General features: G+C 42.1%; 2 protein-coding genes across 8 annotated transcripts in view; one reads left to right on the top strand and one right to left on the bottom strand.

The window, feature by feature from the left end:
- ATP2C2 (ATPase secretory pathway Ca2+ transporting 2) overlaps positions 1-26,647 on the bottom strand; it is a 95,533-nt gene that overhangs the window by 48,910 nt on the left and 19,976 nt on the right. For 2 of the 6 annotated variants that reach the window (XR_006169319.1, XR_006169320.1), the window contains exons 22-28: positions 26,179-26,247; positions 25,990-26,106; positions 25,290-25,437; positions 24,609-24,704; positions 24,162-24,303; positions 23,172-23,489; positions 3,664-3,799 (exon numbers count right to left, since the gene is read on the bottom strand). Coding sequence is in view for 2 of the 6 variants with exons in the window: in XM_042821543.1 (XP_042677477.1) it covers positions 23,377-23,489; positions 24,162-24,303; positions 24,609-24,704; positions 25,290-25,437; positions 25,990-26,106; positions 26,179-26,247 (685 nt within the window). In the remaining 4 variants the exon portion in view is untranslated. Of the gene's footprint in view, positions 1-3,663; positions 3,800-20,979; positions 23,490-24,161; positions 24,304-24,608; positions 24,705-25,289; positions 25,461-25,989; positions 26,107-26,178; positions 26,248-26,647 lie in introns of those variants that run through there. The other 4 variants (XR_006169321.1, XM_042821543.1, XR_006169322.1 and 1 more) reach the window with 4 other exon arrangements.
- Positions 11,707-23,095, top strand: MEAK7 (MTOR associated protein, eak-7 homolog). 2 transcript variants are annotated; one of them, XM_042821546.1, is made up of 8 exons: positions 11,707-11,727; positions 12,934-13,110; positions 15,435-15,665; positions 16,292-16,436; positions 17,036-17,473; positions 17,948-18,066; positions 19,214-19,393; positions 20,600-23,095. In XM_042821546.1, exons 2-8 carry the CDS (start codon positions 12,943-12,945, stop codon positions 20,723-20,725), a joined length of 1,407 nt encoding a protein of 468 aa, XP_042677480.1. In that variant the 5' UTR covers positions 11,707-11,727; positions 12,934-12,942; the 3' UTR covers positions 20,726-23,095. The 2 variants fall into 2 exon arrangements, with proteins under 2 accessions (XP_042677480.1, XP_042677479.1); XM_042821545.1 differs by lacking the exon at positions 11,707-11,727 and adding an exon at positions 11,816-11,893.

Here is a 26,647-nt window from a genome sequence, read left to right as displayed (position 1 = left end):
TTTTTCACACAGAGGGTGGTGAGGCACTGGAACAGGTTGCCCAAGGAGGCTGTGGATGCCCCATCCCTGCAGGCATTCAAGGCCAGGCTGGATGTGGCTCTGGGCAGCCTGGGCTGCTGGTTGGTGACCTGCACACAGCAGGGGGTTGGAACTGGATGAGCATTGTGGTCCTTTGCAACCCAGGCCGTTCTGTGATTCTGTGATAAGTGAGAAATTCAGAACAGGAAAACACAAACTGAGCACCACGAAGAAAATCTCCCAACCTTGATTCTCACTTTTTGCATTTAAATGCATGACTAAGAACACGGCCAGCTATTAGCTCCAGAAACTACTCAATTCACAAACCTAAATACCACCTTAGAGAAACTGTCATTTCATAGATCACTTACTTTCAATGCTCACAGCTTTTTAGCACTTATTCCAATAGTTTATGAATAATTTCTAACAACAAATCCATCTGAGAACTTTGCAATTTGTCATCAAACAAAGGAAGAGGCCAAATTTCTCAGATAAATTAGTTTTAATGAATTATTCACTGTATGAATTATTTGCTGTACAGGGAAGCAGAGAACAATTCTACCTTGACAGACAGAAGTAGAATAATGATCTAACAGATATTTTCCCATTGTTTGTTTCTACAAGATAAAAGGATAGAAACCTCCACGTGCATCATCCTTCTCTACCTTTAACGCCAATAGGACCTAAAGCAGATCAACATACAATAAAATAGCTGCTGACACAACACTCCATCGTGTATTTTTACTGCTTCTAGTGCAAAAACAACAAAAGGAATCCTTATAAATTTAAAGGCCAATTGCAACAAAACGTCTCTGAAGTCTATTTTAAAGTGCTTGTCAGGGACTGGTTTGCCTTCAGAGCATTCCTCCTAGCAGCTCTACCCCAGAGCCCATTCTAAGCCGATCAATCACTCTGTACCTTCATCTTCACCGCTTCCTCTTAAGCAATAGCTGGAAATGGCCCCATCTGCTCTAAAAAAAAAAAATCAAAGAGCAGCAGCTGGCAATCAGTCCTCACTCCCAGCCTGTGAGACTTAGGGATATTGTCCTGAGCAACTCAGTCAAAATTAATTATAACTTAGCAGGAATTAATTACAGGCTATCTTTATTTCATCTCTATTGTTGCGCAGACAATTGTTTAGCTATTCCTCACATGACTTGGTAATTACAGTAAGATGAAACCGTTTGAGATGTCCTGATGTCCTGTGATTCAGGCTTACTAAAGTTGTGGAGGTGGGGGAAAAATACCCATTGTTAAATCTAGAGCAGAGCTACACATGCAAAAACATCTGTCAGTTTCTGTTATCACTCTCTTGTAGCATCAGAAAAGTTGCTTCACAACAATGTGTTTCAGTGAACTCACATGAGAAAACACACAGAAGCTTGCACAGCTGGAAGAACACAGGTCTTAAATCAAAGAAACCTCCTGAAATGGAGGAATCAGTATTTGCACCTTGTGCCATGGGATTTCTTCCAGGCACTTTAATCCCACTCCAGATCAAGGGGCTCTAACCAGCACCTCCACAGCATCCTATGAGGGCAGGCCTGTGCCTAAAAGCAACACAGATGCTTCCCAGACTGGTGGACTGCGGGGACAGCTAAAAGGAAAGAGTCTTATCAGGACTGAAAAGCAATGGTGGAGTTCTGTATCTGATTAGTAACCAGCACTCTTTCTACTGGCTTCTTTTTTATCCTATTCTACTGATAAGATTCTCATATGTAATAATACAGAAAACATCTGAGAACAGCTACAAACCAAAAATTGTAATTTGGTAAAGAGAAAACCCACCCATGTAGTTGTCATCTGTTGTAGTGACTTTTCTCTATAAACACAGAAAAGCTGAATTCAGCTAAAATAAGAATCTCTTCCCTTTGGCTTTGTGGTAGGCTAAACAGAAGATGACACTCCCAATAGACACAACTGCTTCACACTTCCAGGGGTAATAAATGAAATATCCACTGTTGTAACTGGCAAATGCAGGCTTGGCACTCCTGGGAATTAAGCAAAGCTGAGACTATAGCACAAAAGTGAAGGTAAAGCTGAATGCTTAATTTACGTGGTGCTGCTACTAGGAAGATCCAGAGGCCCTAAGTCACAAAGAGACTATTTTTAGAGAATGAATTCCTACGAAATTACCATGACTTTCAGATGTATAATACATGAGGGGCAGGAAGGTCTGGGCTCAATCTGGCTTTTCTTCCAGCGAGAGCTTCCTGACAGAGCTTTTACATCACCAGTCAGATGGCAACCTCAAGTGAAGGAAGGAAACAGCAAGGAGAACTGGTTCTTCTAGGGAGCGCCAGACTTCTCACTTAAACACAGGAGCTACATGCTTGGAAATCAGAAACCAGCTTGTTTTCTGGACATGTTACCAGAGCAGAGCCGTGCCAGGGGAAGCCTACCAAAGCATTCCAAGTTAAACTCAATTCTCTGCACCAATGCAGCTCTCTCTGCTGCTACACCGCTGATTTTCCCATGCCATCAATTATGTTATGTTCAGCAGAACTGGAAAAACTTGAATAATTAAAAACAAAATCCAAACATATGTGTTTTTTAACACGTATGTGTTTCTTATCTTCCCAATATGTAACTGGTTTAATGACTAGCAATTTCGTCTAAATTCAAGCTGGCCACAAAACGTTCTCCATAAATTAGCAAAAACTTATTTAAATGTGCATCCAGAATCCTCAGTACTTCACACACTGCTGTTCAAAGGTACATTTCTCATTTTAATCTAAATGGCCTGGGACATTTACAGTTCCTGCTGCATGAGAAGGGTATTTAAATACTATGTGTCCCAACCAGCCACATGATAAAAAATGTTTTCTGTGTTTAATTAGAAAATAGATGAGATCAATTTATTTAAAATGGTACTCAAAGTAAGCAATTAAGTGCCTCACTAAATAGGAGCATGTGCTGTAGATCTGCCCTTTCATTACAGGCGCAGTTTCTAGCTTTCTAGTACCAGACAGGAGCTTGTAGGCATTGCTTTAATAAAAATATGCTATTTCAGAATTTTGTGATGTATTTCTGCTGCCTCTGGGGGACTTAAGCTAATACAGCCTATTATCTGGCCTTATAACATAGAACTAAGTGTGCAATTAATTGCCAATCTGTAGTGGATTATGGGAACGTTCCAGATGGATGGGGATTTATCACAGTATTTTTCACCAGCAGCTACTGCCATTTCCTACATCTCAGACACTGCACCTTACAGGAATACATTTCTTTCTCAGGTTCATCTTTTGTGCAAGAATTTCCATTTCCTTTTGACATCAGAGACAACAACTCAAGATGTACCACAAAGCACCAGCGAGATAACACAATATTGCTACAGCACACGTTTCTTTGTGATCAGACACACAATAGGACGTGTGGGCTGAACGCTCCCTCAAGAAATGAAAATGCAATCAATTGACTCAGTTAATATTTTGCTCTGTGGGAAAAACTCCATCAGACAATCTGGAATTTCATTAATCTGTGGCACTGCATGAGCTGCTGCAGCCTAAGAAAAGGAAGGCAGCTTTGTGCTTTATTCCCCCTGTGCCAACACTCCTTAGCAATTCAGGAGCAGGGGATGATGTTAATGTCTGCAGCATTCCCCTCCAGTGCTGCTGAGGTTAGATTAAAGCTGGGCTGACATACCTGGAGCTGCATTACAGGTGGCTGTGCTCCGACGGGAGGGAAGCTCTCCTGGATGCTGAACCCAGCCAACAGCCCTTGGCAGCACATGGCCAACTGGAGCAGGGGTATTTGGCACACTGCTCTCTCAGGAACTGTTCTGTAAGACATTCAAATACAATGTTTTTGTTCACAAACAAGTTTACATGGATCTCTTTCTACTGTAGGGGTAAGTATTGTTGTTCCTCAGACCACCTAGGTTGGAGTGAATAACAGATCACTTTCAAATAGCACGTGTCATATACCTGCTATATTCTCAACCTGCTATGTTCTCAAGACTTCCATCTTCTCCACTCACTATAAGTACACCAAGCAGGCTACTAGAACACAAAGACAAGAGTTGCATTCTTGCTGTTGGCCTAGGTATACAGTTCCCTAACAATGAATAGCTTTCTGCTTTTTCCGCACACTCAGCAAGTATCAGAATTCTTGTAAAAGCTTATAAATGCATATTTGGACAGACCACAGCTTAGCTCAGTAACCTAATACTCATGTGAACTGCATGCTGTGCTTTAACAATTTTCAGTTTAATGCAATTTAAGATGTGCATCTGACTGAAAAGTAAAACATCTCATTCTCACAGCTACACCTCAACCTTCTGCTGACTTCCCTCCCTTCAGAGCTTGCCACTCATTTAGTTTCAGATGGAGAGCCATGTCCCCCTCCCCACCCCCTCCTTAAGCTTCCATCAACAGACCCACATGTACTCACTGATCTCCAAATTGCTTTTGCCATGTGTTAGCATTAATAATTAATGAAACCAGCTGATGGTTCCAAGTGACCTATTCTCCTGTGAGGGCAGAGATGAGCCAGAGAGAAGAGAGGATTCATTTCTGAACCTCCAATTTCAGTATTGAAGTTCAAAAGCAATACACCATCAGCAACATAAATCTATTCATCTCAAGAGATCAGTTTGTTCTGAGAGGTGGCCAGAACTGCCCCTCAGCCTAAAAAGCAGATATTGCCACGCTCAGGGCTTCTTACACATAAAATATCACACTTTCCTTCAGTGTGTGACATTTCTCAGGACTTTCTTGACATTTAAGTACCATTCAGGCATTTAATAATAATCAGGAAGAGAAACAGAATGGGAAAGAGAAACAGAATGAAAGATTAAAGGAAATGAATATGTATAGGGCGTAAAAAAGAATGAGATGCTGGTACACAATGGGAAACCACAGAGCCACAGAGCAGAGTGGGAGGGCTTGTGTTCATTAAGTGTTGATACAATGGATTTAAACAAAATTGAATAAAATCCAATTTAAATGCTAGAATAAAAAGCCTTGAATGATCAGCTAGGGAATAGCATGGCTTTCTGCCTCTCAGAGGTCAGATCACTGGCTGACCAACAACAGCTGCAGATGGTCTGACAGCAGACGCCTGCAGGAATTAAAAAATTACAGGGTTAGAGCAAATCTGCTGCTTCTTTTCACCCCTTTCTTTGCTTCCATTCCTCTTTTTCTAGCAAAAGAATTGCTCTGTAGTACACTCACAAAAACACACCTATCACAGCTGTGATGCCAGAGCTGCTATCTTATCAATTTTTGTCGTGTTTCAGATTCTGTTTGCTTCTATATATGTGAGCCTAAGAGAGTTGTATGCAATTGTAAACGAATAATTGATTCTTGAGCAATCAGACAGCAAATTCTTCCACTCAGAAAAAGCAAATAAAAAAAAAATACACTACAGCTCATAATTTTCTTCCAAGTCATGAGAAAAGCTTTCCCAGAGATAGCACTGCAGAGCTTGTTAGCAGCCTCCTGTTAATGTAGACTCTGTGCTTAAAGATTATTTAGGGAGGACTAGCTCGTGTTACATTTATTTCCTCTAAACTCACCCTGGGCTACGTGAAGAGCAGAATCAGTGACCATCTGGGGGAAGCTTCATGCACTGCCACAAACAAAATCCAGAGATTGAACAATTTCTATGCAGCCACCCCATGTCACGTGCAGCTGTACCACAAGAAACAAAGACAAACCCAAACATGCAACAGTCGTGTCTTCTGTAAATAAAGAATTACATGCCCGGGGATGTGAAAAGCATGGAAGTGCCCCATGTGTGATAAGCAAATCAGAGAAGGAAAAGTTGGTGTTTGGAAAGATAAATTGTGTATTTTTTTGCTTTTTTTTTCAGTTGTGTCTGCTTTCTGTGTCCTTACTTTAGTCAAAGCAAAAATGACTTGTTCCCCATTCTCCAAGTCAGCCTTTACAGCCTGCAAGAGCTTTCTTAGGAGTCATCCAAGTGCCACACAATCAGTACATTTTTCAGCAAATTACTCACTTTTTTAATCCCCTGTGCGTAGGGCACAGAAAACACGTGCGTTTATATTGCTTCTGGTTGGCTGTGCAGCTAGAAATTGTACTGCTGTGACTTCATCCTCACCAAGGGACTTGCTGTTACAGCAGGCTGATCATCATGTTTTAGTCATGACAAAAGGGAAAACCTGTGCGTGGCTACTTAAGGCAATCACTCAACCACTTTTAGTGTTGTGGCATGATATTGATTTGCTATTAACAGCGCTTGGCTTTCAATAATGCTTATGGCACTCTCATCCTACCACGAGGCACACAAAGCATTTCATAGTCAGGCCCTAAGAGTGCTTTATTTAGGATGGTGTGCTTATTTTAGGATTCAAAGATTAGCCTCTAACAGATAGATCTCTTTAGGACAGTACAGATGAAGCGTGCTTACCAGAGGTATTCCTGCATTCTGTCTTCATGGAGAACAGTTAACCTACATTTTGATTTTCCTCTCAGAAAGATGGGTTGGAAACTCCAGCTGTCAGATTGAACACTTGGAGCATCCCTGCACTAGTTAAAGGAACAGCTTGGTGGTCTCTCATGCTGCTCCCAGCTTAATCTGATATTGTTATGCCATAATACAATGATGCTTTTCTATACTGATTCACAGCATCTTTCATTCTCCAACACCAGCATACATTAGGAACTATATTGTAAGCAAAAGACAAACATTTCATCTGCACACTTGGAGGTGTCTACCACCCACTGCCCAGAGCTGGAGGTATCCGTGTGCTTCTTCTTCGTAGATTTGCCTTCAAAACCCCCATTTTGCTTGCCCATCACATTGTTACTGGAAAGGGACAGCAACTCTTTCCCACCCAAGATGAAGGAAGGGAAAGAAATAGCCTCAAAAATCAGCCTTGTTGTCATGGAAACCAGAACAAGGATTTGGGAGGCCAAACTGGATGCATTTATAAATCAGAGATGAAAAAAATCCCACACATTTATAACAATACCTTCAGTGGGAAATGTCTTTAATCACAGCAAGTCAGGCCAACAACAAACTCAACAAAAGCTACAGCGTAAAGAAGTGAGTAATTACTTTCTCTAAATGAACACAATGGCTTTAGAACCAGTGGTACCCATGTTTGACAGAGAGGCAGAGACAGCAGTAGCCATAGAAGCAGTTTACTCTTCCTGGGTGGCATAAGGTGTTTGTAACTCGGTTCTGGTGATGCCCTCACAATTGCCAGCCAGGTGGCTGCGGTGGCCATCCATGAGCTGCTCCCAAACACATCCAGTGGCTCACCTTCTTCCCTACCCCCATCCTCCTGAATCTCCTCTTGCCCACGTCAGATGCCAGCATCTCTGGCAAAACTTGTTGGTTTGTGCTCTGATCTGTGACAGACCTCTTGTTAAGTGTTGGGAATCACTGCTTTAAACTGCAACTTGAGCCCCGTCAGGGGACACACACACTGCCAGCCAGTTCCAGCAGGCAGGTGACTTACACAGCAGCCTTCAAAGCTATCACAGCTCTCTGTTATGATTTTGATCTCTTGATATGGTACCTTACTCAGTATAAGTGCACGTTATGCTCTCGAGTGTGTAATGCATAATAGGGCCCAAGCTGTGAAAAGCCAATCTGATCTTCAAGACTGCTCACTGTACTGTGGAGAATGGCAGGATTTATGGTTTAAGTCCATTTGTTGTTAATGACAGTTTCACCCTAATAGAGCAGAGCAGTACAACTGGAAAACGGAATGTAGAAACAGCTGGTAAGTTCTGGAAAGCATCTGTGAGAGACAGATCAGCCACACTCATTTCGTGGGATTACTGGACTAACCACACAGGGAATAAAGACAGAAGATGAAGCAACTTATTGCCCTACATCCCTCCCTGTGGCACTGGTAGCCGGGACAGCTGGACTACACAGGAAACTGATCCAGCAAGAACTGCCTTGGCAAGGATTGCAGCGGGCAACAATCATCCATACGATCAATGGTATTTCTTTGCTCAGGGCAAAGTAAGCCAAGGACTTGGAACTGCCAGCCACACTCACATAACCTGGACAGAAATATGGAAAGCAATCAAAAAATTCCTCCACATCAAAAAGTGAACTATACTGCACAAGAAGAAAAATAATCGGTTAAATTCAGCCCATCTGGTAGGGATGAAGCTAGTGACGTGGGAAAAGAAGCGACATGTAACAAAGCAGTGAAATACTAGCTGCACAAACACCCTAAAACTGCAAGTTTATTAGATTAGTTCATAGCTTTCAAAATCACACGAGCCCTGATCATGTCTGCATCACTTCTTTTCAAAACCTCAGAGTTCACCATGCAGCAGATGACAAAACACTGGTTTCTGGTTGCACGGTGGGTGTAAATACTGCACAGTGCCAAGAAACACAGCTGTCCTGCTGAAAAGACTTCCTTCACCAGTAACTACAAAACTAAGATGTTTGTAAGGATTTTTCTCCCACTGCTTGGAGAAAAAGAGTCTGTGTGTCTTAACAGAGGTGAACAAGGGTGAGAATGAGTTCAGGAATGTTACAGAGATTTTCCCAGCTCCTACTCAAACACTTGTTTCCCAAATACAATGCTCTACATTTGTTTGATTTCTTCACTTCATTTCCACCTTATTGTCCCTGCTGGTGTTAACGTTTCCAGGCTTTTGGTTCAGCAGACCAAACAGTCTGACCACAGGAACACAATGGTGACAGCATGCTGTGAGACCATCCAAACTCATACACAGGTCCAAAAATCTGGGCCACGGTGCTACTACTATGAAAAACATTGCCCACATTCCAAATGCAACAGATGACATGCAGACTGTGCTCCGAGGAGCTGAGACCCGAGATCCTCTGCTTTTCATCCTGCAGTACAGAAACAGCCAAATTTCCAAAAAGCTTCCTTATTAGAACAAACCCTGTGAATAAATGCACAGATTGCATATTTCTTGGAGAAGGTTCCCTTGTCAAAGGGATTTGCCTTGTTAAACTACATGAATTTATATGAAGATTACAGCAGATGGCTTCTTAGAGAAAAAGATCTCATCTAACTGGGGCCATAAGGCCTGCTATGAAAAAAACTTCTAAGTACCACATACCAAACTACATTAAAAGCAGTTAAAATGGCCAGTGTTAGCATTCCAAAACTAGAAAGTGGCAGAGTTCAGGACAGCTTGTTTTGGAGACGGACCCAGGAAATGTGAAGGCACTTGCTTTTGTGCTTAAGGCAAAGGAAGCTACATGCAATCACCTCTACTGCTATTTACTTTTTACATTATATCTAATTACTACAAGACACAGGAAGTGTTGTCCACTGATACAAGTTAGATTTACCCCAGGATAATGAAGAACAGTCTATCTCATATGTTACAACTGTGATAGAAACTTCAAATGCCTCACATAAATAAAAGAACAAAAACAACTATAAAATTCTATCCTGAAATAGAAAAGCATCCATGGTCAGTATAATGGAAACAGGGTTCAAAGGGAGCTTCTCTGCACAGCCAGCACTCATCATTTTTCCACATTTTTCCCCTGTTACTTAAATCTTTAACAACAGGTAAAAAATTAAAATGAAAAATTGTTTGTAATAAGCATTTCCTTCTCACAGCAGCAGCAAAAGGATAACATGATGCTGAGCAACAGAGACTGGATGAACTCAGCACAGAACAGAAGTAGGCTGGAGCACTGCAGTCTTCCTGTAGACACAGAGGCTGTTTCTTGGTGACATTAGTTAATGAGCTGTGCAGAAAGCTTTTATCCCACCTGAAAGTACATTTTTTAGGATGCTGCATACCATTATCTTTACACATGATCAGATCAAACTCTTCACTGCATCATTCTGTTGATTTCTTTTTTTTTTTTTTTTGCCTTTTATAGAAGGCAGTTGGTGACTACAGGCAGAGGTTTTGTAAAGGGAAGTAGGGAGACTTGCAAAACACAGCACTTCCTTTGTGACTGCCTAAGGGTGCAGTTCTGACTAGTCAGGCTCTTTCTTTTAGCCATATATGGCAATCTCACTAAAAACAGAAGGCAAACCAGGTAAGCAACTGTAAGGCAAGGGGTGTGACAGGAGCCAATTAAATGTAGAGCTGAATAATATATGTGTAAAAGGGCAGCGGCGTGTAGGTCTAAGATGATACCTTTCGCAGTCAGTTTTGTGCTATAGGGTGAAGTGGGCTAAGCCTACAACCAGTTTCATCAAGTGTTAACATTTCTGCAGGATTTCACATACAGTTACTGTACGTCGTTTGCAAAAAATAAAAAGCAAGTTTGCAATGAAAACAGCCCACACAGAGTCTAACAGAATCAACAAGAAGTACAACTGTGTTTGTGTTCAGTAGACCCTAAAACACGAACAAGGTCTTTGCAATCTAACTTCACTGTTTTTTCAGTTCAGTGCCAAAAGCAATGTAAGGTTCTGCAATATACAGTGCTTAAAATGCTGAGGAATAATTGGAAAGTTCAATGAATGGAACGTGTTTCCTTCATGCTACTTAAAAAGCAGTTAGAAATTAGAGTAGGGGGACTGGAAAAGAGTTTTGAAACCCAGTGTTTTTTTGGGAAATATAGTCAATATTTGTCTATATTTCAGGTTGTAATCTTGTAGTGCTTTCCCTAAACAAGAAGTGGGATTATTAGAATTGCTGGGAATTAAAGCTATCTAGGTTTGCCACAATCTTGGCAATCGAGTGAAACCAAAACAACTCAATTTCATACCAGTCTAAAATAAAAACGGTTAGAAATTATTAAATATAAGAGTTTGGGACCTTGAGAGTGTGCTTTTTGCATTCTATAACCAAACTCACACCAGTTGCTAGTTCACAAACTGGCCGCAGAGATTTACAGAGCTCTGTTTTGTCCCCTTTCCTCCACAGCAGTAAATTCCTGAATGTCCTTAAAAGGCCTTATGGTGTATTCTCTCTTTCTTACTGGTGGAAACAAAGTGACTTGTAAGAGTTCAGCATCTAAAAACACACTTGAGGAAGTGATTAGTCATTCACAGAGCGTTGCAAACAACTGCACTCATAAACCAGGTTTCTAGCTTGATTTCATACACTCTTGGTGCAAAAAAGTTGTGAAAAGGTGTCAATCTGTGACCTGCCTGCTCTCCCACTATAGGAGCACAATGCGTGTGATTTACTGCTAGTGCCTTGTGGCTGTAAGAATACATGTGCACTGTGGAGGAGCCCAGTATTACCAGGCAAGTGACCAAACGCCATCTAGCAGCTGCAGGAAGATCTTTGCTGACTGACAGGGCAAATAAACCGAGTCACCTCTGTTACACACGGGCAAGGCCTGAATAAAAAGGGCAAAATGTGGCTGTAAAAAGCAGCTGCTTGGAGTGAGGAAGGCCAGATGTCCTTTAGGAGCCACAACAGTTAAACAAGAGAGGCCATGAAATCACCGTGTTTGTGCAGACAACACGGTGCTGACTGCTGAACTGGTGCAAGGTCAGCAGAAGCAGAATCTCTAACCCTGTATTTCTAGAGCGAGGCAATGCCACATGGAGCTACAGTATGGAGTGCAACCTGAAGAACAAGAGACAATGCAATCGCATCTGAGACTGTTCACAGAAATACCGTCTCTTTAGGCATCAACTCTGATACGAACCGGAGCACCACAGCAGGCCCAGCTTGAGAGACGCACCGCGAGCGAGGAGGACGGGCAAAGAGATTAAAATAATTTACAACCAGAGCTTTTGTTTCTACATACGTGCAGTCAATCATCGCGAGGACGCATCCTCGGCCGTGCTGAAGGGCTCGGAGCGAGCTGCAGGTAGCTTTAACGCACACCGCCACCGCGCGGCTGCGAGGCGGCATCTGCTGTGGCCGCAGGGGCGGAGCCGCGTGCTGAGGGGCGGCCCCGCTCGGCGCCATTCCCGCGCGCCGCCGCAACGCGTTGCTCGGCGGGTGCCCGTCGCTGAGCGGGGCTGTGCGCAAAGGTGCGGGGCGCGACGGGCGGCGAGCGGGGCGTGAGGGGGCGCCGCGGGGCTGCTGTGGGTTGGGTAGGAGGACGGACTCGGCGTAATGCTTTTTTTCGCTATTAAACAAGATCAGAGTGGAAGTAGCAGCCCTGAACCGAAAGCGAAGTGCCGGAAGTGGTGTGGAAATGGAAAGCAAACCGCAAAAAAGGGCGGATGGTGCAGTTTGTCTTCCGTGTGCGGCTGTGCCCATAAGACGGGGACATGGAAGGCTGTGCTGCCGTAGTGCAGCTCGGGATGCCGGGCACGCTGCTGGGTCTGTGCTGCTCTGAAACCTCGTGCGTGTGGCCCAGGCAAACCCCCAGCCGTTCAGTTAGTCGCTGTAATGCGGGTGAAGCCTGAGACACTGAGAGAGGTTATAAGCGTAGCGTCAGACGTTTAAACAAAACACACGAAGGAACCCAGCGCCTTGATGCTGTGGGTGGCAGCTGCCAACTGGTCCCGCAGTCATGTGAAGCCATGTGGTGGTGGCGTGTCTCCAGTCGTACCCTAACTCTGTTCGCCCCCCTTGTTTCCTCACGGATTTCTGAGTCAACTCATGAAGAAAAACTCCTCATGCGATCTTCAGAGTGATGGTGCTGCAGTGCTGTGTAATGTTGGCAGGCGCAGCTTCAGTCTGTTAATGCAGCAGGAAGATGCAGCATCATCTGGCATAAACAATCCATAAGTAGGCTGTTACCTTCGCCTCACTGATGTATTCCAGCTGACAGGCTCACGGTCACTTTGTGCGAGCTGATTTAATCATTAAATCATACTAGTTTTTCCATTTGAGAAGGCCTCGATGACGTTTGAGTTGGTAGACAGGGTGGTCTAAGCAGAGAGCTGACTGTCCTTTTTTGTCACAGTTACTGCTACACAGTTAACAGTAGTTTCTCATCAAACTCATTCATTTGCTCCTCTTGTAGAACTTGCACTGGTATGTCAGGCTGCTCTGTGTGTCTCTTGGGACTGTTGTGATACCATTCTGTGTTTGCGTTTATTTTCCTTTCCCTTTGCTTCAGGTTGAAAAGATGGGAAATGCAGAAAGCAATGCCTATCGGAACCACCTTTCCAGGTTTCTTCCTGAGGAGCAGTCTGATGTTGATGGCGTATTTGATACCTTAGCGGGATCAAGCAGCTCAGCAGCAGCCAAAAATGGAAAAGCTATGAAGAAAACTGTCACTCTGGAAGCACTGAAGGCAAGAAAATAAATTATTCTTGATACATCTGGAACAGTGTATTGAATGCAGTTCTAGAAAGGAATTAAAGACATGGCAATAATTATTTTTAAGGGCACTTGTCTTAATTTAATAATATTTTGGGGTAGGACACGTAGTTAATATTTTCTTACAGTTTAAGCTGAGAAATGACTTCTGAGTTGGTATTTCTCTCCTGAGTCTTCCTGTTGCATCAATTTTCAGCTTTCCTGATCCTGAGATATGCCGGGAGGTATGAAAATACTTTTACAGAATCTAGAAAAGTGGGAGGAATGCTTTTCTCCCAGGAGTCTGTACGTGTAATTTATTTATGGATTTTCTCAAGCTGTCACATCTCTGTTTTTGACTGTATCTTTCTCCTTCAATTGCATCGCTATCTAATGTTCTCACTTGCATCAGGAGAGAATTCAATTTTGCTTGATTAAGCTGTAGCTCCCTATTTTATCTAATTAGTATATGTTATGCTCTCTGATTACCTTCGCATTCATTTTCTAATCAAGAAAGAAGTAGAAAATGATTCATTGTAATATTTCATAACTTCAGTTAGATAGGAATCAAGTGGCCAAATGAATGTAGTATTAAAGTGCATTGGTACATATGCTACCCAGTTAATGGACTCAAATTAGAACCACATGAGAGAGACAGGATATTTTAAGGTATTTAACAATGCATCTGCATACAGACCAGCTTCAACTTCCTTCCAGCCTGGCTGTTTGTCAGCTCTCACCAGTTTGAAGCAGTGTTGCTGCTGCCCAGTCTTTCAGTTCTAATACCTCCTTCCATGAATCTGGTCCTTGGTGACCTGGAGGAAGTTCTTTTTCTAGCTTTGCCCTTCTCTCAATGGGATTTTTGATGAACCTTTGCCTGTTCCCTTCGCTTTCCCTTTTGCTTGCCAACTTAAATCTTTGGACAGACTGCGTGGAGGTGCCTAATTCCTCATTACAGGGGTGATTGCAGTGGTGTGCCTGCATTGTAGGCTCCTGAGATTGACTGATACACGGCATATTTGATCTAGCAAGTCTGATGACATTGGCTGGGCCCCACTTACAAACTCTGGTGAATTCAGCTTTAGTACAAAGAAGCTGCGTGGCTTCTGGGCCAGAGCAGGCTGCACTGCACAGTTGGAAAGCAGAAAACGTAGGTATCTCTAGATAATTACTTGAAGCCCTTTACAACAGGAATTCTAAGGTGTCAGAGATGTGTGTTTGTTAGATGTTTTCTAAAGCTTCCCTTTCTTCTGTTCTACTTTTCTTCACCTGCCCTGTTCCCCTTGAGTCTGCTCTTGGAATAACTGTAAGCATAACAAAATAGTGCAGCTAAGTGGTGGGTGGAAAGGATATGGAGTGGGTGGGTAATACTGCAGTGTGTCCAGTGTCATGTTTTTAATGTTGTTTCCTGCTGCCTATGTTACTTCAGGCTCATGCAGTGCTGCTAGAAAGCCTCTTGAAGGCAGCTGTACCCCCTGTGACTGTCCCTCCCTCTACACGAAGCTTTCTATTGTGTGTGACTGTGGCTTTACTAATTCTGCTTCTGCTGAAATCAATGGGAGTTGTACCACTGACGTCAGCAGAAGGAGGGTAGAGCTCAGCACGTTACATCTCACCCTATAAGAACAGCAACAGCCATTAACATCAAATAGGAACATCCCTGGTGGCTTTGATAGGGGTGGTATTGAGCCAGCAATAGATGGGTAATAGCAGCTCTGCTGAATTGATCAGGAGTGCTTTTATGGAGGTGGGGCTGTGCTGATTTTAGTGTAGTCCCCACTGGGCCATGCCTCAGGTCATGTATTCAGCATGTTCTGCACTGTGCCTCACACAATGAAGACACTGTAATAATATCCTACCATACAGATGTGTTTTAGATGACTTATTTTTAAGCCCTGTCATTAACTGGAACACTGTGAATACTTCTTGAACACGGATTCAGATCTCTTTGTGGTGTTGTAATGTGTGCACACGAATTGAAGTCTAACTGAATTCAGTGGGCCAGTCACACAACTTAGGTGACCAATCCCTGAGTTCAACTGTCTTAGCATTAAGGATGCCTTATGAAACTCAGATGACCTCAGTTCTGTTCCACATGCATTGAGTGAAAAACATTGCCCACTGCCTGCATTGTCGTGAGACCCAGTCTGAAGATGCATAAAAAAACCTTTCTTCTGCTTGTGATTTCTACTCATCTGTTAGTAAAAAATCCTTTGCTCATAGCAGTATATCTCAGTGCACGTTAGCTGTGTTCTTCATTTCAAAAGTATGTGTTATTCATTTAAAAATATATATTCTTTGCTGTTTTTCTCCTTGTAGGCATATATGAGGGAACCGCTGCCAGAGCAAATGACTGTTAGGCTGTACAATGGAATGAGAAGTATTGACCTGACTGGAAAATCGTCTGCACCCAGTGACCACATTGCTAAGGAGCAGTTTGTAATTTTCATGTCCAACCTCTTAAAAGGAAATGCAGATGAGAAGATTACCATAATAATGAGAATGATCTCCTCCACAGAAGGACCTGTGAAGGGCAAGGAAATCCAAGAGGTACATCAAAAGCGAAATGCATGTTTTGGGGGGCAGTAAGAGAGCACAGACTTTGGTAGGTAATCTGAAGGTAACCCTCAGGACGCAAGATGATTCAGAACAGATTCATGGCTGTTTTTCACTCTGCTGCTGATCTGCTGATATTGGATAGACGGCGTTGGCTGGAGTCAGCAAAGAGCGAGGTGTGGTTGGTGCTTCTGGGAACTGAGCTAAATGTAGCATTAGCCACAGGGTAGATCAAGTAAATATCTTTTGCGAAGTAGAATTCATCAGTGGCTTCTACCCTGCAAACTTTCAACCCCTACCCATCTTTTGCATTCTATTTTACAGGGACAATTTGGGATGTGATATTTAAAAACACACTTTTCAAGCCTTATGACACTGATAAAGTAATTACAGAATCACAGAATTATAGAGGTTGGAAAGGACCTCTGGGGATCATCAAGTCCAACCCCCCTGCCAAAGCAGGTCCCTTGGGTAGGTTATTTCTGACTTCATTGGAGGAGATGCTTCTGTCATGGGGATTACAGCATCAGTACTGCTTGGCTTTGCCCTTAGAAAGTCTTTGGAGCACTGTGCAACGTTATTTAAGAAATGATGGCATGGTGATGTTTTAACCTTTTAAGTTCACAGAGGACCTGATCAAGTCTGTAGTCCATGTACTGAGCTACAGGAAGGAGCTGAAAGGTTGGAATTTGGAGAATACCAGGGATTCTGCAGGTGGAATAAAGGCTCTGTCTTCTCAGCTTCTATCAGAATTGAAACTTGCAGGTAAGCAACACTGATGTAGTACATCCCAAAACATCACAGAGCTTGCATAATCTCTAATCTCAAAAGGAATTTGCTCTCTGTGCCATAATTCAAATGATGAGACCTGTTTTTCTAAACCTAGTGCTTTGAGAATAACTTGGGAACTTTTGATTATTCTAGCTTTCTCCAGAAATTCAGGATTGAAGTCACAGTTTAAGCAGACATGCAAACCTGTTTTACAAGTATCTGACCTGCAGGTGACATTTTGATGCATCTGCAGATGTTTTCTGATTGTATGTCATTTTGCAAAGCCCAGACTTACCTTTGCACTGTTGCAGTAATAGATTTTGCTGTTTTCCAGAGAACATCTCATTTGTTGTTATACTGTGAGCCCACGTATTTTAATTATTACAACCCAACCAACGTCACAGGCTGATGTTTCTCAGTTCTGTGCATGCATCTGCTCGATGTAGTTGACAGCTACACGAGTCTCTGCCTTTTTGTACATGATTTTATGTCTAAATAAACGAATATCTTTTTTACACTTAAAAATGAACTGATTGTTTTTCTAAAGGAAAGTGCAGTGCAGCTTACTACTGTTTCCGTGTCTTATTATTTAGATGGGACAAAAGCTGTGAGTCCTCAGCTGATGGAGATGAACTTTGACAGAAGTGTCATTGAGGACTGGGTGTACCGAGTTCCACAAATCTCAGCTTTCCTCAGCGTTGTTATCAGGCAGGGCCTCCATGTCCTGCATTCTCTCCCAGACCAAACCAAAGACATAGTCAACTTGGTTCCAGGCTGCAAAGGCATCAAAGGAAGAATTGTCAGCCTCTTTGACATCCCATCTGTCATGTACATCAACTCCCATTTGCCTGCAGAGCTGCAGCATAAGTGGCGGCTTTTATTTTCTTCTAAACTGCATGGAGAAAGCTTCTCCCAGCTGTGTGCACACATAGTGAACAAAGGTCCCTGCATTTTGATCCTAAAGGATGTAGATGGCTTTATCTTTGGTGGCTTTGCATCTCACTCCTGGGAGGTGAAACCACAGTTTCAAGGTAAAACTCACTTTTTTTTCTTCTCCCTGTTAATATCTCACAGTTCAGGAAAACATTGCTTATTCTGCACAGGTACAAGGATCCAGTCTGCTTAATGGATATTGTCATTTTATTTTCATAACAGATAGCATTTCTAATAGCTTAAGTGTATTTTCCCATGTCAAAAATAACATTCATTTTGGAAGTGTGTTAAACAACATGCCAAGTTCTTGCTCTTGTGCCTGGCCAGGCATATTGCTGATGAATGCTTATCGTTTGTCTGTCATTTGATAAGACTTTTAACGCTGCAGGACGTATTGATCATGCTCTCCTTGTCAGTGAAATCTGTCAACTCCTGTATCTCCATAGGTGAGAGTGGAAGCAACACAGCGTAGTGTTGAAGCAGCGTTTAAACAACGCGTCCAGCAGATGGCAGTCTTTCATTTCAGAGCTGCTGAGCCGGCGGTCTGACCTCAGATGTTTTTCTCTTTGCAGGTGACAATAGATGCTTTCTGTTTTCTGTTTTTCCCTCTCTTGCTGTGTATACATACACAGGATACAATGACCACTACATGTATTTGAACCACGGCCAACAGACAATGCCAAATGGACTTGTAAGTACTGAGAAATAACAGTTCAGAAGTTGGATTTATGGCTGAGTTTTGGAAGTGTTTTGTTTTTTACTTCTGTTACTTTGAGCTGATTTGTTTCACTTCCTTTTTCTCTGAGGATGTTTCCATTCTTTTCTATGCTATTTGTCTCACAGTTACTAGGAGGACTATTATTATTTGCTGCCTGAAATCATCAGTATAAGGCATGAACTGTGGATACCAATGAAGAACTGTCTGCAATTCTAATAGAGTTCTTACTTTCCTTTATAGTTGGCATGTATACTGAAGTACCACATAACTAGGATGGGCTTTGTTCATGTCTGGCCCAAGCAGGTGGGCTTGGTGCAGGTTTGGGTTCTGGGGATTATGGCAACGATGTGTGTTGGGTTTTTTTTTCCCCAAGTTTTTTGGGAGAACTGGCAGCATCTGTCCACATTATTGAAAAAGCAGGAGCTGGCTGAGCTGTGGAATGGAAGAGCTTTGTATGGCTGTTCTCATTGCCACAGTGATTGTTTTTTAAGTGATGGAATTAGAGCACAAGAGTTTTCTGTAGGCTGCTGCTGCTGTGTGGGTCCAGTGGCAGAAACTCCCTTGACTCAAATCCATGAATGAGCTCCTCAGATGCAGAGGAGTTTCTGCAGAACCACAGAACGATTTCTGTTTGGAACAGTGTTTTACAGATCCGTTGTGTTATGTGCCCTAACTTTGGGAATTGCAGGAGGCCGAGATAAATTTGCAACACAGAAAACAAACAGCATCAAATTGCGTTACCCATTTCTGTAGTTACTTTTCTGGATGGAAGAGATGCAGCTAAACCCAACGCTTCCAATCTGTTTAAAATGGAGCTGTCAATCAATAAACAAAAGCCAGTGAGCTGCATTTCTGGCACAAGGCAGAGCTGAAGTCCTTGTAAATCCTGATATTCTGTAAAGCACACAGGGAGGGCAGCATCACACGGGTAAGTTCTTATTTGTCTTCAGGAATGCTGGATCTGTGTACAGATCAGGTTCACTCAGAATATGTTTCCAGCTACTCACTGAGCATGGCATAAATACAGAACTTGGCAGCGTACCAAAGCCTTGCTTTCATAACTTGTCTGCTCTGTTTTACACGTGTAGCAAAATGCTCAATGTGCTGCTTTGGTTTACAGGGCATGGGCGGGCAGCACGGTTACTTTGGACTCTGGGTGGACAGTGATTATGGGAAGGGACACAGTAAAGCAAAACCTCGATGCACCACCTACAACAGTCCTCAGCTGTCAGCTAAAGAGGATTTCACACTGGATGCCTTGGAAGTCTGGGCAGTGGGAGACATGCCTGAAAGTGCAGAGGTTGGTGAACAGGGCTGACAGCTGTGAAATGGTGTCGGAATGGGAGGAGATGCGAATGAAAAATGTGCAGTTTCGGTTTTCTCATTAACACTGGCTCCCTACTGTAATGAAGAATGTTTTCTTTAACTCAGCATTTTGTTCCAATTGCAGAACAGTGAAACGGGTGGGAGTTCTAGTAAGAAAAAGGATCAGGAGCTGTGAGGTGATAGAAGAACAATACTCGATTCAGAATTTCTAGAGGCCTTTCTGATAGAGGAATGGCTTCAAGGGAGGAACCTCCTTGGAGGGGTTGAGTAAAACCCAGTGTTTGTAAAACAGAAACAAAGGCCTAGAAGTGCAAAAAGAAGTCTCAGCTAAAGCTCAGGAAGAGAACTGAAAGAAGCAAAATGTTTCTTTATCAGTGAGTTGCAACTTACTGTTGTTTTGCAGTAGATTAGCCATTTATAATCCTTGCAGCTCCAATCTCAGCACTTCCTTATCTAACAGAGACTAATAAAAAAGCAGCAGGAGCTGCATTTAAACAGCTGATACTCTGTATAGAGCAGTGATATTTGAAGTGCCTAGGAAACCTGCTTTCAGCCGGGATACAAAGAGAGAGCTTTGTTGCTTAAATAGTTTGTGATTAGATTTATGTCAGTCTTTCTGCACCTGGCTTATCCCTGGCAGTTAGTATGAGACCTCTTTCCCGTCTCCTCTGTCCCTGCAGTTCATTCTCTTATTAAACTGTCTGTTCTGCACAGTTGCTTGGGTTTTTTTTTTTTTATGGCTGTTTTTGTTTTAATTTTATATTTCTTTTCATACTAAATTAATGTATCCTGTCTGCTCACTGGACACAAAGAATTTCTGAATAGAAACGGAACAAATTGTTTACAACTGTTGAATTGTACTTGAATCTATTCCTTAAAAAAGAATTCACATCCGTGCTGGAAATTGAGGTCAGGCTCATAGCTTGAATGAACCTGAAACAGTCCAACGTCCCATCAGACATTTTGTTCTTTCTATTTTGTCTATTTGTTCTTACTATTTAGTCATTTGATGTATCCCAGTGAATCTTAGATGCCTTACTTGAAAAGAATGCTTGCTTCATTGTGACAAACTCGCAAACCACATTTCTTGTGGACTTTTGAGTGCGTCTCTTTCTGTAGCTGAATACTGAATAACTCACAGTGACAATGTAAACTGACTTTATTTTATTTTGCTTTACAGACTAAAGGTAAGAAGAGTATCCTGGATGTAGACCCTGAGGCTCAGGCCTTACTAGAAATGACTGGGAAAAGTCGGCACAGCGAAGGTTTACGAGAACCCCTCGAAGATGAAGATGATGATAACTGAAAGGATTTGCTCCTCCATGTTAATATTCCTCTTTTTTTCCCCCTTATACTTCCTTAAATATCTAGAGCTACCCTTAAGCCTCACACTTACACATTTAGGTTCAGTGCAATATTTCTGCCTGAAGGGTTTTAAAAAATTAACTACATACTTCAGAGATACCTATAATTAAGTGCCAGCTGACTATGAAGAGCATTCCTGGTAGATCTGAATTTAAAAACAAAAGTTACTGACAGTACTGCATACTGACTTGGGGAAGAACTGATGTGTACTTACATGAAAACGTGTAGACAAGACATCGATTAAGGCACTTATACCTCATCTACATGTATTTATTGGTATGCAATCAAATTAGTGCAAATTTTATTATAGCTTATTATGTTGGTAAGCACAGAAAAGTCTCATGATTCCATATGAAGAATGTTATTAATTTGCTTTGCTTCAGTTAAATCAAGCAACTCTAGGGGCTGTAAGAGGGGCAGAACTCTTAAGAATACAGAATCCAGTTTGATGGTAATACTTGGATGAATTTCACTAAATATGATTCTGCAGAAACCTGTTGTTTTTAAACATAGTAAAATGAAGCCAATGAGTCAGTCAGTCATATTTATCCTAAGAATGAGCAAACCCTGGGCTCCTGGAACAAACATACCTCAGCAGAAATTCCCTAGGGAGGAAGGTGCCTTCTGTAGTGGCCTCGAGTGGTGTAAAAGATGGAACTGTGAAATGGATTAAGCAAGAAACATCCACAGGTAATTGTGAATAATAGCTGCACATAGCTGTAGATAAATAAATGAATGGAAGTCAGGCTTATGCCTTTAACTCCTGTAAAGAAGACTACCACACATTTTATTTCCACATACTTAATCAACATTGCTGTAGCACAAAAGAGATGACAAAAGCATGAAACGTCACTTGCAGGTTGGGATTCTGATCGTGGGGCATTCATTCGTTCTCTTCTATGTGGTCTTTTCCTCCTTCTGATGCTTTTTATAGAGAACCAGATTTGAAATTCCAGGTAATCTGCAATTGTGTCTTAATATAAATCCCCCTTCTTTTAATTAAGGTATATAAGCATTTGTCTTTGAGAGGACAGCACAAGAAATCACTCCAGCCATATATCCTGCAATTCAGCTGTGCATTCAGTGCCGCTTTTAAGTGGTGTACAATAGAAAATGCTGTGCAGACAGCAGCTCATTACATGATGCTTTCTGTAAGCGTGGCAGTGCTGACTTCTGTTTTAACACGTTACTGTCAAACTCCCACCAAACAGCTCAGAAGTATTCTTTGCTCAGGCCCCATCAGCACTTACTAAATACTGCCGAAGCAGAGAGCATGCAGACACAGCTGAATTTCTGCAGTTACACAGTAAGTAAACACTCAACTTACCTTTGCCCCCCCCGCCCATAGTGAGGCAGAGACTTTTTCTTGAAGACAAAAACCACTTGTAAGGATATTTTTAAAACAGCAAGCAGGGAGGGTGAGTTGCACAAAGCTGTTCTTCACCAAAAATTATTACAATTGCTGAGTTTTCTTCAAATTAAACTGTGTCAGTGGAGCTGGTTTTTTCTAGGCTATGAATTGAAGGTATAATCCTGTTTAAGTATCTTGTGGAGCTTGTGGAGATTGGCATAGCATTTTGAGCTCCAAAATTCTGTTTTATGACAAGGTAAGAGTCTCAGGCTTAAACTTATCATGTTAAGTGGAGAAGACTGATACCACGGCACTGGCAGCAGATGTCAATGAAACACTACTTACCCAACCCAAGCAGTTGGGATTGTTCAAGATGGGCATGGAACAATCTCAACTTTCTTTTTTTGGATTGAGCAATCTGTGTTTAACACATCAGTAAACGTCCAGAAAATGTGCCTGTTCTCAGCAGCAGGCTTGATCTAAACATCTCTCACTTCCATGCAGTTGTTGATCCAACTTCAAAGCTCAACATCCTGTGCTCTTGTGAGAGTAAGCCTCTTCCCCATTGAACCCACCCACCACTGCTCACCAGCTCAGCCAACCACTTTGCTCCTTCTAGTTACACAGGGACAAAAGAACCACTGCAGTGTTCAGCAGAGGCTGACAGGAGTGCTGCACTTTAACTTTCAATTCTTTGTTTGAAAACTCACCCCAGATTCCTTTAGAGTCTGGTTGGATCAAAGCCAGGGATCACGGGATCTGGAAACGCTATGGATTGGTGATAGAAGTGCTCACAAAGGCAGTTCTTTTCAGCTAATTTAAAATAAAAAGATGGGTCTAATTCAAGAATCTTCTTCAGATACTTCTGTGCATCATTTTGAAACATAGAATTTTATTAATAAAAATCACTGTGATTTAAATAAATAAAACTTCAATTTATGCACAGTAGATTTTTCTGTACAGGTGTGAAACTGCGTTACTCTGTTTGGGGGCTACCAGCATTCTCAACACAAAGATCAATGTTATAAAAATATACCTGATCTTGCTTTAAAACAGGAGTCATTCCAGAGATGTCTGTAGACAGCTCACATAGCTTATGTACAGTGCACAAAAGGAACAGACTGGAGTGGGAAGAAATGTTTGGTACAGATTCACTGGGGTGTCTTTGGAAAAGATGCTATTGTTAGACCAATGCATTGAGTTCCCCAGCATCACAGCTCTGCTCTGGGCATCTCTGGGCATCAGTTACTGCATTCCTTGGTGTGCTTCTGGTGGCAGCAGTGTTTTTCACAGAGTTTGACCAACTCAGACACGATGAAAACTGAGGAAGCCAGTCCAGTAAGAAAGAGCAAGTCTGTAGAGAGGAAACAGAGCGTGGGCAAACACAGCTGGATTTCGTGTTGGGCTGAGGGCCATCCTTCAGTACATACCTGTTCTGGTGCATCAGCACAGAGGTACAGCCTAGCTATGCTCATGGTAGTTGTTGAATTGGAATAGACTTGTCTACTGTCTTGTCTATTCTTGTCCACAGTGGACACGCAGTCACAGCTGGTACAGCCTATGTGATGGCTGAACATCATTGATCATTTAGAATCACTGAACCCCACTTCCAACAAAGTTCCTAATGTAAATATGATATAATTTAACACGGTAGAGTTTGCTCAGTCTGATTCAGATGGTAAAATATGCATTGCATTTCAACTCAGCAACATTTACTGAGCTTTTTGCAAAATGAAGCGACTGCATAATGATCCTGGATAGATTTATTTAATGAAAAATCATCAGACAGAGCTCATGGAAAATCTCAATCTGCCTGCATTTATGTACAGTAAATCAAAACTGAAAACCTGGAATATCATTAACTACAAGCATTTTTGTGTAACTGCTTCTCTGTATTTAGGTATACGTGCCACTGCCTGATTGCTCCCACCAGCAATCTCACGGGAGCTGTCACGTAGCAACTCTGCAATTCCACCTGCTTTCTGAAGTAGCTGAGAAGAAGATAGATATGTATTTTGTAACTTACCTAGCACTCCTAAGTTCTCTGTCTGGAAGATCTTCTGTAATGGAGGGACGTATATAACAGCCAGCTGTCCCAGAAATGACCCGAGCACAGAATACAAGAACATGCGGTTTCGAAAAAAGCCTATTTCCAGTATCAGCTTTGTCTAGAAAAGAGGGAAAAAAATAAAAGGAAACACAGCATTTCCCAATCTCCTGTTGGTATCTGAACGTCAGGCCGTGTCTTTGCACATAAACTCTGCCACTATTGGGAGTACTGAAGTTACATGAATGCTAACTCGGGCAAGAGCTGGACAGCTGAAAGCATCACAGTTGAACAACGATGGGTAGCAAAGATGATAAAAATCACACTGCTCTGAAGGACTGTTAAAAAAAGCCTTCCCATGCAAAACGTTTGCATTCTAGTGGGTTTTCTTCAGACCAGAAATTGTTGCTGATACGACGATCTCACCTGAGAGCGACACGTCAGAGCATTGAAGAGGTCGAAAAACACAAAACACGTGAAAGTCATGGTTGTGGTCCGGGGGGTTATGCCACCTTTAGGATTCTGAAAGCACACACACAGTTCCAGGGGTCAGGTAAGCCTTGCAACAGTAAGTCCATGCAATAGGTGAACTAAATATTCCCTGTAATGGTCCCAGGCAGTTCAAAGTACAGTCAAGTAAAGGAATAAATCTAGTTAGTACAGGCAGCACTGATTTCTCCCTGCTAATTGCTGGGTTTATGATCTTATCAACCCTATTTTTAACTGATGCAGATTTTGAATGAAGCATATTCTAAACTGCATTATCTACACCGTTACAGCACTAATAATTTTAACTAACCAAAATACTAAAGTACTTACATGCTTGATATTCTCTACATCTACAGAACTCTAGAGGCAAAAGCTATCTTGGAGTGTTGGAATCGTTTCAAGTCATAGTTTTCTCATTCTAGATAGGAAGGGTCAAATAAGAGACAAAACAGGAAGGCAGAAACAGAGCAAGGACTCTGGCTTCCTAACACTCTGCCCTTACTAATCCTTTCCCATTGGATGCATTTCAGGGAGTTAATGTGTACTGCCTTCAGAAATTGCCCTTCACTTCGTTCTGCACCCTGATGAAAACAAGACACGATTGCAGATTTTCCTCACCTCCTTCCAGAAGACAAAGAGGGTTCCACTAATGATAATTAGAGCTGACATGAAGATTTTCAGGATCAGTGATTTGCTGAGTATAGTGTCCGTAATACATCGGGGTGGCTGTTTGATTGTATCCTTATCAACAGGTTCAACTCCCAAGCTGCCTCAAATAGAAGAGGAATGCTGCATTTAGTTAACACAGGTTGTCCTGAGATGATACTGCTGGTAAGAGAAGATGGATCTGGAAGATTAAATTCTTTTAAATAAAGCATGAGAGATGCCAGTGTTCTGGCAATGTTACATAAGGCTGTATTATCTGTGAGAGCAAGATAAAGGGCCTTTTTTGTTTTGCAAAGCAAACTGCTACAATGACATAATATTAAGCTATCATAGTGCATCGTACCCATACATCATCATAGAGAGAAAGCTAGGGGTAAGATTTCAGCCAACATCCCTCCCATAATGAAGATGCTGTAATTAGCAGTTCAATGAGGTTCTTGTATCTTGTGATTTTGGTTCCACCCCAAAACAGGAAGATGTCAAGCCTCAAGTAAGAAGCAAGTAAATAGCTTCAGGAGGGACCAGAAGGGAATACAAGGACAGCTTGTCTTATTTAGCCATCAAGTGATTGGCACACTGATAAGAAATCATAACAGCTTGTGCTCCTAAGCCAACACAAAGCTGCTACGTTGCTCATTTGTCTCCTTTATACCTTTGGGCTGGGGGCCCATCCATGATGATGTTGATCCATAAGATCTGCATGGCATTGAGGGGATTAGGTAGGTTGAGCACTGTTGACAGAGTAATTAAGCTCAAAGCTGAAATGCTCCTGCAAAGCACAAAAGGAGGTTTAGTCTGCGTGGCCTTGCTTCCTCTGCAGTTCAAGCAAACAAGAACTCACGTGCTCAGCTGGAACCGGACAAAGTTTTTTATGTTGTAAAATATTCCTTTTCCCTCTTCTATTGCATTCCTGGAAGGGAAGGGAGAATGCATTTAATAACATTAACAGTGTTTCACACAGAGCTCTTCCTATGACACTTGAAGACAAGTTACCTTCTCCAGCTCTTATCTCAGCTGAAATAAAGGCCTCAGCTTAGAAAGAGGAGAACAATGTATCTTCTCAGTCAGAATGATTTTATCAGGACTAATCAATCTGAAAACTGTGGTTCACGTGGCCAGGTCTTGGTTCATAAAGCAAACACGTGACCTATTATATCCTCACTCTACTCTACCTTCTGTGCCTGTTGTTACAAACCAACGGAGTGTTGCAAATTATGCATCTTTCCTCTGAACTTCTTGCACAAGGCAGAGGGAACAAGTTAAGATTACCCAGACCTGTAGGCACTTATAAATCTCCAGGTAGCTACAGT

The sequence above is a fragment of the Centrocercus urophasianus genome, unplaced genomic scaffold, assembly GCF_019232065.1.
Source record: "Centrocercus urophasianus isolate 14NV4802_14NV808 unplaced genomic scaffold, USGS_Curo_1.0 seq_2, whole genome shotgun sequence".
Classification (NCBI taxonomy): Eukaryota; Metazoa; Chordata; class Aves; order Galliformes; family Phasianidae; genus Centrocercus; species Centrocercus urophasianus.
Note: the sequence above shows the minus strand (reverse complement) of the source record. Positions and strands in the feature narration are given on the sequence as shown.